Raw genomic sequence first — 13,330 nt, 5'->3', positions numbered from 1 at the left:
AGGCCTCTGGTAGAGATTGGTCAGTCTTTAAGTAAAAGGTCGATATAGGTACGAGTAACATTTAGTAGTTCAATTGCAAATCTTCTTGCATCCAGATGATTAGGGTACGTAGCCGAATGGCACAAACGGTCACGAAACGCTCGTAGATATCTATCTCTGTCGCTCTTGCGTATTGGCACGACTACCTTTCGCGGCATTTCGTTTTCGTTTCGCATCGCAGAAATGCCATTCGGCTACGGCACTAGGCAAGCATGGTCACGTGATAAAAACGATATAATGTCAAGCCGTCCTTTTCGCAATTTGTTAGTGCCATAGGGCCTAGGGAAGCACCGATGCGATAAAGTTTATAGAACTATATAGTGTGCTACGCCCGCAAATCTCTGCTAAACTACTTTCACATCAAAATATTGAGTGCCGACTACTCGATTGGCAGGTTCTCTGTGGTAGCGACCTTCCTTTACAAAGCGGGTAAACGCAAGGATTAGCTACGAGCATAGCGCTAAGAAAACGTTGGTGAGAGACTAGTAGGTTATATTTTCATAGCCGCTTACAAAACGGTGCTTCCAGTCGCTCTAAGAATTTTCTAAACCTGCAGGGTTAGCACATGATTGGCGTGAGACGAGAATATGTCGCTTCGAGATAGATCCGTCCTTATATCATTAAGGCCTACTTGCACCAATCACTTAACTCAGGGTTAGTGGGCTGTCATCTGTCAAATTCCATATAAAATGGTAGGTTAACCCGAGGGTTAACCCTCCATTTTTGTTGGTGCAAGTGGCCCTAATACGATTAGAAGAAAACGTTGATTTATCTCGCTGCGACATACTGTTAAGGGTGCAGATGTTTTTTTGTTATTACGTACTTAGGGCCGGTTGCATCAAACCGTCTGTCTCCGTTAAAGCGTTCGTAATTTTTTATAGTAAGTATGGGAAGTTCCATAGACGTCTTCTGCGTGACGATAATGTGTCTGTCAAATGTGGTTGATGCAACTGGCCCTTAGTGGTGTATTTCCCATTAAATATAATGAAACCATAAATGAAACACAGATGCATGCACGAGTACATGGACATATACTCGGAGATGGCGTCCCTGGAGGCGGGCGAGCTGGTGAACTCGGCGTTCGGCGGGCGCTACTGCGGGCCCATCCCGCCGCGCCGGCGCGTGTCGCTGCACCGCGCCGTGGCGCTCTCCTTCTACACCGACAAGCCCTACACGCCGCCATCGCTCTTCACCGGCTCCTACCAGTTCATCAACGCCTGTGAGTATCACATACCTATCCTATCAGTACCTGCTAGTTTTAGTAAGAGTTTTATGCTATGTCGAAAAACGGGCGACATACGGTCAAAGTTCGTGATTGTTCGTATAATGGTACTCCAACAGTGGATGTTATAAATGTTATATAACATTTATAACAGCCCAGTGTGGGAGCACCATAACACGTTGCTGGGGGTGGCTAAAGTTAGTACCTAGGTTGCGTTGAAACACTACTTATATTAAATTAGAACTCGACCGACATCAGAACGATATTTGAACGATGTTGGTCAGCAGCTCGCCTGCACCAATTACAGGATATTCGAATGACATTATGACATCTTTCAGATTTCCCATTGGTCAATTATTAGCTTAAGTTACTACTTCCCTGTATGTCTTTTGAATCACGTTTGAATCCATTCAGGCATCTTCTGGGCGAGCTCACTCCATCGTAGGCCGCGTCTTTGCCTTTGGGTAATCTGTGGTCAAGAGTTAGCCCATTTATAATTAAAAAAAAAAGGTTTAACAAATACATATTTTTTTTTCTGTTTTGTGGCAAAATATTTCATTTAAGCTATCGTTTACAGCGTGATATATTTTAGTGTATATTACGGCTTAGCTTTAAGTCCGCAGGTAGCTGGTCAGACTCGGATAACGAGCTTAAGCGGGTTTATTTTGTACTCGGCGAAAAACCGACGCTCGTGTCCGTTAACATTTAAGCGAGCTGTAGGTATTCCCATCACGTGGCACTGTTAATTAGCGAACACTTTAGAATACAAAAAATAATAGCCACTTTTTTGTAGGTATTCTAGGAATTTTGTGCAACTTATATACCGACATATATATACCATGTTGAAGACCTATTTTATAAAAAAAAATGTATTTACTTTACATATTTGGCTTTACATATTTATCTTCATATAAGTCTGTGCGAAAAATAAGAGTAGTACACGACTCTTCTCTTTCCGATCATACTCTAGTAACAGTAGATAACTGCGTAAACAAATGCAATTTTGTTTCCAGCCGAGTTCGAGATCGGCACGCCGGTGCCAAACACCATGTGCTCGTTCATCATCGACGCCAGCAAACGCAAGACGGGCCTGCTGCTCTCACCCACGTACCCCGGCGTGTACCCCAAGGAGCTCACCTGCAACTACCACTTCGTGGGGCTGCCGGGCCAGCGCATCCGGCTCGAGTTCCGAGACTTCGACCTGTTCTTCGAGGGCCACAGTGAGTGTTCGTCTTTATACGTAACCAAGATATACCACGTTCTCACCTGCAACTACCACTTCGTGGGGCTGCCGGGCCAGCGCATCCGGCTCGAGTTCCGAGACTTCGACCTGTTCTTCGGAGGGCCGCAGTGAGTGTTACCTATGTCTTTATACCGTAACCAAGATGCCAGCAAGGGCAAGACGGGGCTTCTGCTCTCGCCCACGTACCCCGGCGTGTACCTCAAGGAGCTCACCTGCAACTACCACTTCGTGGGGCTATAATGTTTTCTGTGACATTTCAGAATTTTCAGATTTTCAGTAGTAGTACTAATTTATTTTACAAGCAACAGTCATTGGATAACAAAGAAAGTCATCGAATGTACCTAACTGATGTGAATTTTGCAATTATCTCACTATTAGGTATACTACAACAATTATTTGGAATGCACACCTTATTCAAGCTTGTGCCTATTATCTCTTACGCATTCAACCAAACATTCTGTTTATTACTTGGTGGCTTTACTGCCTTTACTATTTGTTATATTTTTCGATCCTACAGTTGTCCATTCGACTGGGTGCGCGTGTACGACGGGCCGGACAACACGTCGGCGGTGGTGGGCACGTACTGCGGACAGCAGCGGAACCTCGTGCTGTACTCCAGCGACGAGCGCCTGCTCGTCACCTTCTACTCGCTGCCGCGCTCCGCCAACACGCAGAACCGAGGGTTCAAGGGGATCTTCGAGTTCTCGGAGAGTTTTGTTAAGTTAGGTCAGTATTCTTCCGATCAGCACCGCCGAGCTAGTAAGAGGGATGTCGCTATATATTGTGTCACTGTCAGCTGTTGGTATACGTACTGTGGGCAGCAGCGGATTCTCGTGTTGTACTTCAGTGACAAACGGCTCCTCGTCACCTTCTACTCAACACGCAGAACCGAGGGTTCAAGGGGACCTTCGAGTTCTCGGAGAGTTTTGTTAAGTTAGGTTAGTGTTCTTTTATCCGGTTGTTATTTTGGATGAAAACCCGCACGGCTGTCCAGTGCGTGAGGTATCCGATAATACAGAATAAGGCATATGTCATTTTCACAGACAGCAGGTGTATATGGAAGTGTCCTGTACGTGTATCACGATATTCGTAACATAAGTCAAATGCGGACTAACTGGCTACGGCGTAGCAGCTACGCCAAAGTTCTTCAGTTAGTTTTGTTGTTGTTTTTAGAACATACTTAGAAACTTTGTTTCATACGATAACAGCGATACCATTCCGATCTGTCAGTGTCTCCAGAAGTCACGATATGGCGCTGGTATACTTCGGGAAATATAATTTGAACATTTACTATATAGTAAACTTATATTTCCCGAACTATACGTGGTATGATGTTTTTTTGCTGGCCAATTTTTATGAGAAGCAATTTTAACTGTTCATGAAAATTATTTTAGACAAAACATGAGCAGATATTAATGATAATAATTTGTTGACAGATTTTATAAGTAAACACGACGCCGAGCACATTAGGGGCTCCGAGTGCGATCAGAAGATCCTCAGTAAGAAGGAGTCTTCCGGATTCGTGTACCATCCAAATTATCCATTCCCCTATATACAAAAAGTTGTTTGTAGGTAAGTTAAACATTTATACTAATACTAATATAATTTTACGTTAAAACTCAGTTTTTGGTTCGGCCAAGTTTCGGAAAGCTTGCGACTCCTTTTTCAAATATGTACTTTTCAGTTACATTCTCGACGCGTTCATACAATGTTTCTCTCGCTGATACATTCGTGCAAGTGACTAAAAGATACAACATGACTCAAACCATACTATGATAAATTGAGAATATGAATTTAACAGATGCACAATGGAAGTATTTCCTTTACAGATATTTTATATATGGTATGCAAGATTCACAAAATTTGGAAAGGGTGCGACTGGAGTTTCAGAACTTTTCTATACCAAAATCGGACAAGCCTAAACCAGAGTAAGTTTTCTGACTCATACATATACTTATTTTTTAACAGCAAACAAATAAACACATAGTGAATAAATGAATGACTGTTGTGTTTTGGCGATCACTAGATCGCCTAGTTTTACGTATGCCTATGTTAATCCTAGGTGATAGGTATGCCATGTTTAGTGTTTATAACTTTGTAGCAAACACCAGGCATGCGGAGCCGGCATGGAATGTAAATTTAGGTATAGAAAATAAGCAAAATCGCTCGCTGACCGATGTGTCGTTGTTGGCACTTGCAGTAGCGCGTGCTCGGACGGGTACCTGAAGGTGTACCTGCGCGGGCAGGAGGCCACGGACTCGTACGACAAGCACGACGCGGAGCTGTGCGGGGAGGCGTCGCCGGAGCCGCCCTACCCGCCGCTGCTCACGTCCGACGGCCCGCGCCTCGTGCTCGTCTTCAGCTCCGGCGAGCTGCAGGGCCGCGGCTTCAAGGCCAAATACACATTTGAGACTGGTTTGTAAACACATTGCATTTTGAATTATAGAGTTTAACACATGCACTGACATTATTAGTGCTTCAAGTGTACAGACCTTAATAATATTTTGGCGGTAGCCACAGTACGTCAATAGGTTCCTTTTGTATGTACTTTAGATACCTCCAGGGAAAGGGAATCAGATAATGATTTTTACGTTTCACGGCAAGAATACCATCTGATACTTCACGCATTGCATCTACTTATGTGTAAAGATAGTAAACTTGTACAGTGATCTCGTCGCTCATCGCGCAAAATTTCAGAATATCGCGTGCCGGGCACAGCCGCCCCGACCGGCGAGTGCGCGTTTACGTACCGCTCGGAGGCCCGCAAGCGGGGCGAGTTCAACTCCCCGCGCTACCCCTCCAACTACCCCTCGCGCATGAACTGCACCTACACGCTCGACGCCACGCCCAACGAGCAGGTCACTGTCGTCTTCGACCACTTCAAGATGAGGGCCGACGCTTGGAACGCCACGGCTGGCCTATATGGGTGTGTGCATAACTTCGACCTATTTTTGTTTATCAGCTCAGCATACGGTTAATTTTGAATGTCGCGCTAAGCTGTTACTTTCTAGAGCTTCGAAGCATTCAATAAATAACGATGCCTTCACTCTAGTGATGTAGTAATTAGAGTAAATTTAAGTACCTTAGAATTTGCTTTGATCATCCTACATCTAGAAGTTTGAACGCAAAGTGCTAAACGAATACGAGTTTGATGACTGTACCTCCCCAACTCCCCATGTGGTACGAATATAAGCAAATAGGTATCGCAGCTATGTCATAGATAACATTAGAGTGTAATAATATGTGTTGTGTCAGCGGCGCGACGTGCACGGAGGACTGGGTGGAGGCGTGGTGGACGGGGCGCGAGGGCTCGCGCGTGTCGCTGGGCCGCTGGTGCGGCGTGGCCACGCCGGGCCCGCTGCGCTCGCCGCGCGGCGCGCTCGGCCTGCGGCTCGCCTTGCACACTGATGCCGAGAACGTGGCCTCTGGGTTCAAAGCGAGATATGTTTTTGAGGTAAGTATTTAAATTACTAACTTGATACTTATTCAGGCAGAGGATGATAAAGGTTGATTTTGCACCATTTCTGACGCCTTTGTGACTTCTATAAGTAGGAGGTTTAGTAATTTTGCAGAGTTTTTGAGGTTTCTACTTTTTGAAATGCTTTTGTAAAGGCGACTAAGCGGCTAGCCGCGCGCGGTTGCCGCAGGCCGCATATTAGTGCGTACAGTGTTTTCGGCTCCGGTTTCAGACATTCTTACCTAGCCTTAGAATTATGGTGCAATATGGATGGCCTTTGCAAGTGATTGCGAGGCGCATATCTCTGTGTTACAGCCCGCGAAATCAATATTCGGCGACTGCGGCGGCAACGTGTCGGGCGCGGAGTGGGGCGTGATCACGTCGCCGCGGTTCCCGCTGCCGTACGAGCCGCCGGCGCGCGGCACGGCCTCGCGCGTCTGCAACTGGTTCGTCACCGCGCGCCCCGGCAAGCGGCTGCTGCTCAACTTCGACCACTTCGCTGTGGAGGGACATCTCACGGGTAAGAAAACAACTCAATGTACACATTAATATTTGGCAACGTATCGGGCGTGGAGCCACGATTCCCGCTGCCGTACGACAAAACGCACGACATTTAGCGTCAAGTTGAGGCCTTGTCAGTAGACGCTGCTACATCAGATATCACGAGTGTCGTGACAAACGCAACATACATTTCGGTGACATCTAGTGTTATTGTATTGACGGGTATTCGTTTGGTTTCAGAGCGCGGCTGCCCCGCGGCGGTGCTGCGGCTGTGGTACGAGTCGCCGGGGCCGCCGCTCGAGCTGTGCGGCGAGAAGGCGCCCGGCGACCGCTGGCAGTACCTCTCCTCCTCCAACTCCATCCGCCTCTCGTGAGTATCCACCGGAACCCCTGTAGGTACGTGTAGAGTATGATCCTGCGGTGGTGACTACCATCAGCATCTGTTCCGATATAGCCAAAAAATATCATCCGAACTCGAGCAAAAGTGCCTGATAGGTGTCACGCAATGCAGCTCCGGTCCCCGTACTAAATCTCGTGCCCGTGCGATGCAGGTTCATAGTGGCGGACAAGTCCGTGGGCGCGGCGGGCTGGCGCGCCGTGTGGACGGAGGTGACGGTGCCGGAGGCGGGCGCGTGCCCGCGGCTGGGCGCGTGGGCGGCCGAGTGCGCCGGCGCCTGCCTGCCGCCCGCCGCCGCCTGCTCCGGCCTGCAGCACTGCGCCACCGCGCCCAAGCACCGCGCGCCGCACTGTTAGTATCCCACACACCACACACACACACACACACACTACACGCCCGCGTGCGTCCGACCAGCGCCCTGAGGCCGAGACCGATTCTGTATTTTAACTTTAAATACGATTAGATCATTTAGCTCTTATAATACGATATGGATTGGATATGTCAGTAGCAAAAATGGTTTGTTCGAAGAAACGTCACTTTATTTTTACACAGACATAAGTATTCAATCCATATCGTATCCCCGAATTTTTTTTTCGTTCGTATATCTTAAATTTCGTTTACTGCTTATCGATTGATACGGATGCTGTTTGAACTGCCTGTTGGATAGTCTGAAATTCACATCATAACTCTGAAAACATATTGCAGATAGAAGAGTGCCTTTGGGCGCTAGTCGGACAAGTTATCTTAGATACTTGGATATTGAATTTAAGTGAAATGCGTCCACTCTTCTAGGCGCCTGTAGGTATACTTTTTTGATATAACTATCGTGCCCTAGCCTTGGTTGTCAAAATCCTTACCTTTTTATTTCACTTAACGAATATCTTGAGTGTTGGGTAAATCTGCAATTTCTTTACACTACTAATTTAGCAATTATTATAAAAATACAAATACATATTTAATTATTGACAAAACCAAACTCTTTGTTCCTCAATAATATGTGTATCATGTATACACACACCATACGGTTCAGGCCCACTTGCACCAACCACTTAACTCAGGGTTAGTGACAGCCCCATCTGTCAAATTCCATATAAAATGGTGGTGGGTTAACCCTCCATTTTCCTTGGTGCAAGTGGCCCATAGTAAAATGTTGATGACACCTACTTTAAAATGGAAAAAAGGTTTTGGTTTAATTAGCATATCACAGTTACCAACTAGGTACAACTAGTCACAGCTAGTTATGTCGGGGTCAATGCACCGTAAGTCGTACTTTAAGAAGAGTTCCTGCTTGCTACTTACCGCCGCACAAGCCGGAAACTAGGTTTCTTGCAGGTGGGGACTTCTACATGTGTGACAAACTACCAAACAAACTTATATCATGATAATTATGTACTTACTTAAGCATTTACGTGTTTGATTCTGACAAAATAGTTTACAATGGAATTTACGAGTAATATACAATCAAACATCGGAAAATAAGGACATTAATGTTTTTCAACATTAATACCCATATAATTAATGTGTAATATTCATATTCAAGAAACATGGACACAATATGATATAAGTAAAACGTAATAAATAATATAATAACTATACATATACATACCTCTTAAGTATGTTTCAAACCAAATTAAATGGGTAGGTACATACCTTATATTTATTGAAACTATGTTTCTAGGATAAGTCGGTAGATAGTAATTACTTATGTAAGAAAGTGTTATTTAGAGCATTGTTTATATTATATTTAATTATACACTAGATACGTATAAAAATGAATAATTTAACAAATTTTATAAAATGTTAATAGTAAAGTTGTTACTTAACTAACAATTGGCACCGCACTTTGCATTCCCACTTATGTATGAATTGTATCTACACTGTTGCATTTGTCGTCGCATTCTAGGGAATTATAAAATTATCTATCTACATATATATATAATAACGATTACTGTAGCTTGTTGAATCTCGCGGGGTGAGCAGGCCGCTCTCCGCTGCTGCTTGCTCTCGCTTTCTTCTCTATCATTATAAGACGTTGTATCTCAACACTGTAGTAGTATTGATAATTAATTATTTCTAAAGGATCATGAATAATGTTATGTTCACTGTATCTATTTATCTTCTCAGTATCGGTGGTTCAATGCAATCTTTGTCTCCGGGTGTTGTGACCGCTGTTGCGTAGCGTAGAGTAGGGTAGGTGTAGTTGGCCTTAGGCGCAAGTTCACAAATACCGATAGAATATATATATTGTTGATGGACTAGCAGAATATATTGACTATGTTGCAAGATTACGGATTTTTTATTTACAATCTACGCTCCCTTTTATAGGATATTTTAATCGCATCTAAATGTATACCTATAAACACGTAATAAGTATTTTTCATAATTATTCCGTCCTAAATTTTCTTTATGTTACCTCTTTCTAGAATACTGTGATGACTCAGGAGAGTTCCGATCTCGCGCGTGACGCTGTCCTAAGTCGAAATTTCTATTTAATTGTACTTTTGAGTCGATCATTAGAAACAAAAATTGAGTGCAATTATTCGGAGTCGTTACCGCTTTTCACTAAATTGGGACAAAGCTTGCATTGAGTCATCGCACTATGGGGCCCGGGGCCCGCGCTGCTACTCGTCGGCCGAGTCGCTCCATCCGAGCGCCCTCTGACGCGGGTGCGCTGTCACGAGTCGCTCCCGCTCCACTCGGACGCATGCCCGACCGAAAAAGCACTGCTTTAAAGCTTTTCCGCAAAAGCCAAGATTGTGACCGGGCTCCGGACAGCGGGCATGCGTCCGAGCGGGTTCTGCACGGCGCGGCCCCGGGCTGAGCGTACGCGGCGTGTGCGCAGGCGGTGCGGCGGCGGCCGGGCTGGCCGCGCCGCGCGGCGCGCTCGTGGCCGCGCTCTCGCTTGTGCTCGCCGCCCCGCACTGACCGGGCGCTGCACACGTGAGTCTCTACACACCACTCGCCCTTCCCGCCCGCCCCAAGCACGCCCCGGCAGATCCTCGCTCAGCTTTGCATCTTAAGAGCTTATGTGCCCTTCAATTTGCTGGGTACGTTCATTTTTATAATGGACTTCAATTTGAAACACGCACCGGTTTTGTTTAAATATTATCCCGTGTAAAATACCAACACGTAAGTTGTGTATTGTCGATAGAAAGTGATTTGGGACATACCTACTTCAATTTCGCTTGATGTTCTACACTATATAAAAAATTGTACTTAGATTCTCATTACTTAAAACTGTTAATTAAAGTACCTACCCAACTGTTTCTAATTCTATCGCAAGCGCGTAGAATACCAGTATTGACACAATACGAGGGTCGGTTGATAAGTATCCGAAACGGCACAGAAATAAGACAATATATCTAAATGTGATATTTTATTTTTCAACGTAGGTCCCTTCTAAGTCTACGCACTTAGTCCAACGTCTCTCCAAGGCCATTATCCCATTTTTAAAAAATGACTCTTCAAGTCCCTCAAAATACCTATTAACAGCATCTATGACTCCAGTATTCGAAGAAAATTTTTGTCCGCCTAGCCACTTTTTGAGGTTCGGGAACAGATGGAAGTCGCAAGGGGCCAAGTCTGGTGAATACGGGGGATGGGGTAACAATTCGATGTGCAACTCCTCGATTTTAGCCATTGCAACTTTGGCTGTGTGAACAGGGGCGTTATCCTGATGGAGCAAATTTTTTTTCTTTTTTAAGTGAGGCCTTTTTTCTTGAATTGCGTTGTGGAGGCTTTGTAGCAGATCGGCATAATATTGGGCGTTTATTGTTTTTCCCTTTTGAAGATAATCCACAAAAACTACTCCTTTGCAATCCCAAAATACGGTAGCCATTACTTTACCGGCGGACAAAACCGTTTTCGCTTTCTTAGGGGCAGGTTCACCCCGATTGGTCCACTGCCTAGACTGCTCTTTTGTTTCTGGCGTGTAGTGGTGGATCCACGTCTCGTCAACCGTTATGTATCGACGTAAAAACTCCTTAGGATTATGCCTGTACTTCTCCAAACACTTGTCCGAAACATCCTTGCGGGTTTGTTTTTGCTCGTCTGTCAAGAGACGCGGCACCCAACGTGCACAAAGCTTGTTCATTTCCAAATGTTGATGCAAAATGTTAAAAACACGTTCCTTTGAAATGTTTACCATCTCTGCTATTTCCACCAATTTCACACGACGATCATCTAGTACAATTTTTTTTACCTTGTTGATAATTTCCGATGTCGTTACCTCTATAGGCCGTCCGCTGCGGGGAGCATCTGTACAGCTCTGCCGACCACGTCTGAAGTCGGTAACCCAAGTGTGAACTGTGCTTAAAGATGGCGAAGAAGAGCCCAAAACGCGGTCCAGTTTGGTTTTTATTTGTGTTGCAGTTTTACCTTTCAAAACATAATACTTAATTACCGCACGCACTTCGGATTTTTCCATTTTCATGAAAATCAATACAGCTTTTCTTTAGGTCTCTCGAATATATAATTATTCAATTTATAAGAACCTAATATTGCCTTATTATTTACGTAAAAGCCTAAAGATTAGAATGACATTACAACTTTTTTAATTATATTTTTTTTAATTACTCACTTCGGTGACTTGTCAGCCAGCCCTCGTATATATCGTGTTGTAGACGTTGTAGTACTCATTTATCGTTCTCCAACTTGCAATGAAATGTTGTCATTACGTACTTCACATTAGATCGGGAAGTACTACGTATCTGTTTCATTGAGTGAAGATGATGTGTAATTGAATTTCAATAATTTCCTTACCTAAGCCAGCAATGCTCGAGTCATTTGTTTCCTTCTAAACGTCAAAGGCCGGCAACAGACAGTCTTAATTTTCATAATCTTAAAAAATCATATATAATCTTATAAAATAAGATTGACTGCCTTGCCACACACATTCTTAAAATTCAAATTATTCGCAATCTATCAGATCAATCTGAAAAAAATCATAATTTTAAAAAATAAGGCCGGCAACAGGCAGTCTTAAATTTCATAATCTTAAAAAATCATAATCTTATGAAATCAGATCGAGTGCACGGATTTCCATACAATTTCGCAACTGTCCACACACAGTCTTATTTTTTAAGATTATGATTTTTTTCAGATTGATCTGACAGATTGCGAATAATTTGAATTTTAAGAATGTGTGTGGCAAGGCAGTCAATCTTATTTTATAAGATTATGAAAATTAAGACTGTCTGTTGCCGGCCTAAGACTGTGTGTGGACACTTGGACAGTTGCGAAATTGTATGGGAATCCGTGCACTCGATCTGATTTCATAAGATTATGATTTTTTAAGATTATGAAATTTAAGACTGTCTGTTGCCGGCCAAATTCTGACAACGCCACAGAATAAATAATAATTAGGACAACGTCATCATTAGAAAAAAAAACATGCAAAATGGTTTACATAGACGATAGACGGTGACACCCACTATTAATGTCTACTCTTTTTTGCCAGACTATAATGCGGTAAATGTCACCGGTTGAAACGTTACCTCAAACAGATAAAAAAAAAGTTTTGCGCAGAATCTGAAAGTCGCCGTTTAAAAGTTTACCTCAAACAGATTTAAAAAAAATATAAGCGCGGAAATTAAATAAAAAGTACCTGGGCGACCGAGCTTCGCTCGGAGTTCGGAAACACGAAAATTCGCTTGATTTTTCACCCCCGAAAACCCCCACAAAACAAATTTCAGCGAAATCGTTAGAGCGGATAAATAAATATACAAGAATTGCTCATTTAAAGATGTAAGATATATTTTTGCTCGGATTTATCAAATATTTTATCAAGAGCTTTTTCAAATTTCAAAATGAGTTCGGACAAAAGTGATGTGGACATAGCAATGCACGAACGAGAAGTTTCCAAAGTTGCAGAACTTCCCGCGAAGCGAAGAATGTTCTCGAGAACGAGAATTTAGCAGAATTCTTAATAACTTCGTAGTTTATACCATGATTTCGTCGGACTCAGCAAGTCAAGACGTAGTCCCGTGGTAGTGCACCGGCTTCGTATGCCAATGTTCTCAGGTTCGATTCTGACAGCGATCTTTTTTTAGGGTTCCGTAGTCAACTAGGAACCCTTATAGTTTCGCCATGTCTGTCTGTCCGTCCGTCCGTCCGCGGATAATCTCAGTAACCGTAAGCACTAGAAAGCTGAAATTTGGTACCAATATGTATATCAATCACGCCAACAAAGTGCAAAAATAAAAAATGGAAAAAAATGTTTTATTAGGGTCCCCCCCCCCCCCCCCCCCCCCTACATGTAAAGTGGGGGCTGATATTTTTTTCATTCCAACCCCAACGTGTGATATATTGTTGGATAGGTATTTAAAAAAAAAAAGTGCGTCCCGTCCCCCCTCTGACTTTTGAACAATATGTTTAAAAAATATGAAAAAAATCACAAAAGTAGAACTTTATAAAAACTTTCTAGGAAAGTTGTTTTGAACTTGATAGGTTCAGTAGTTTTTGAGAAAAATA

General features: G+C 43.6%; 1 protein-coding gene across 1 annotated transcript in view; it reads left to right on the top strand.

Annotated features, from left to right (window-relative positions):
* The window catches only part of LOC125237348 (cubilin-like), a 115,625-nt gene that overhangs the window by 92,021 nt on the left and 10,274 nt on the right, over window positions 1-13,330 (top strand). Inside the window, exons 7-18 of the mRNA XM_048144345.1 lie at window positions 1,047-1,258; window positions 2,275-2,475; window positions 2,605-2,611; window positions 3,022-3,230; window positions 3,941-4,076; window positions 4,334-4,432; window positions 4,705-4,919; window positions 5,202-5,430; window positions 5,760-5,958; window positions 6,277-6,481; window positions 6,703-6,832; window positions 7,014-7,210. Of these exons, the coding sequence (XP_048000302.1) occupies window positions 1,047-1,258; window positions 2,275-2,475; window positions 2,605-2,611; window positions 3,022-3,230; window positions 3,941-4,076; window positions 4,334-4,432; window positions 4,705-4,919; window positions 5,202-5,430; window positions 5,760-5,958; window positions 6,277-6,481; window positions 6,703-6,832; window positions 7,014-7,210 (2,039 nt within the window). The remainder of the gene's footprint in view (window positions 1-1,046; window positions 1,259-2,274; window positions 2,476-2,604; window positions 2,612-3,021; window positions 3,231-3,940; window positions 4,077-4,333; window positions 4,433-4,704; window positions 4,920-5,201; window positions 5,431-5,759; window positions 5,959-6,276; window positions 6,482-6,702; window positions 6,833-7,013; window positions 7,211-13,330) is intronic.

This window comes from Leguminivora glycinivorella, chromosome 2 (assembly GCF_023078275.1).
Source record: "Leguminivora glycinivorella isolate SPB_JAAS2020 chromosome 2, LegGlyc_1.1, whole genome shotgun sequence".
In the NCBI taxonomy this organism is placed as follows: domain Eukaryota; kingdom Metazoa; phylum Arthropoda; class Insecta; order Lepidoptera; family Tortricidae; genus Leguminivora; species Leguminivora glycinivorella.
This window is presented reverse-complemented; position numbering and strand designations above follow the sequence as displayed.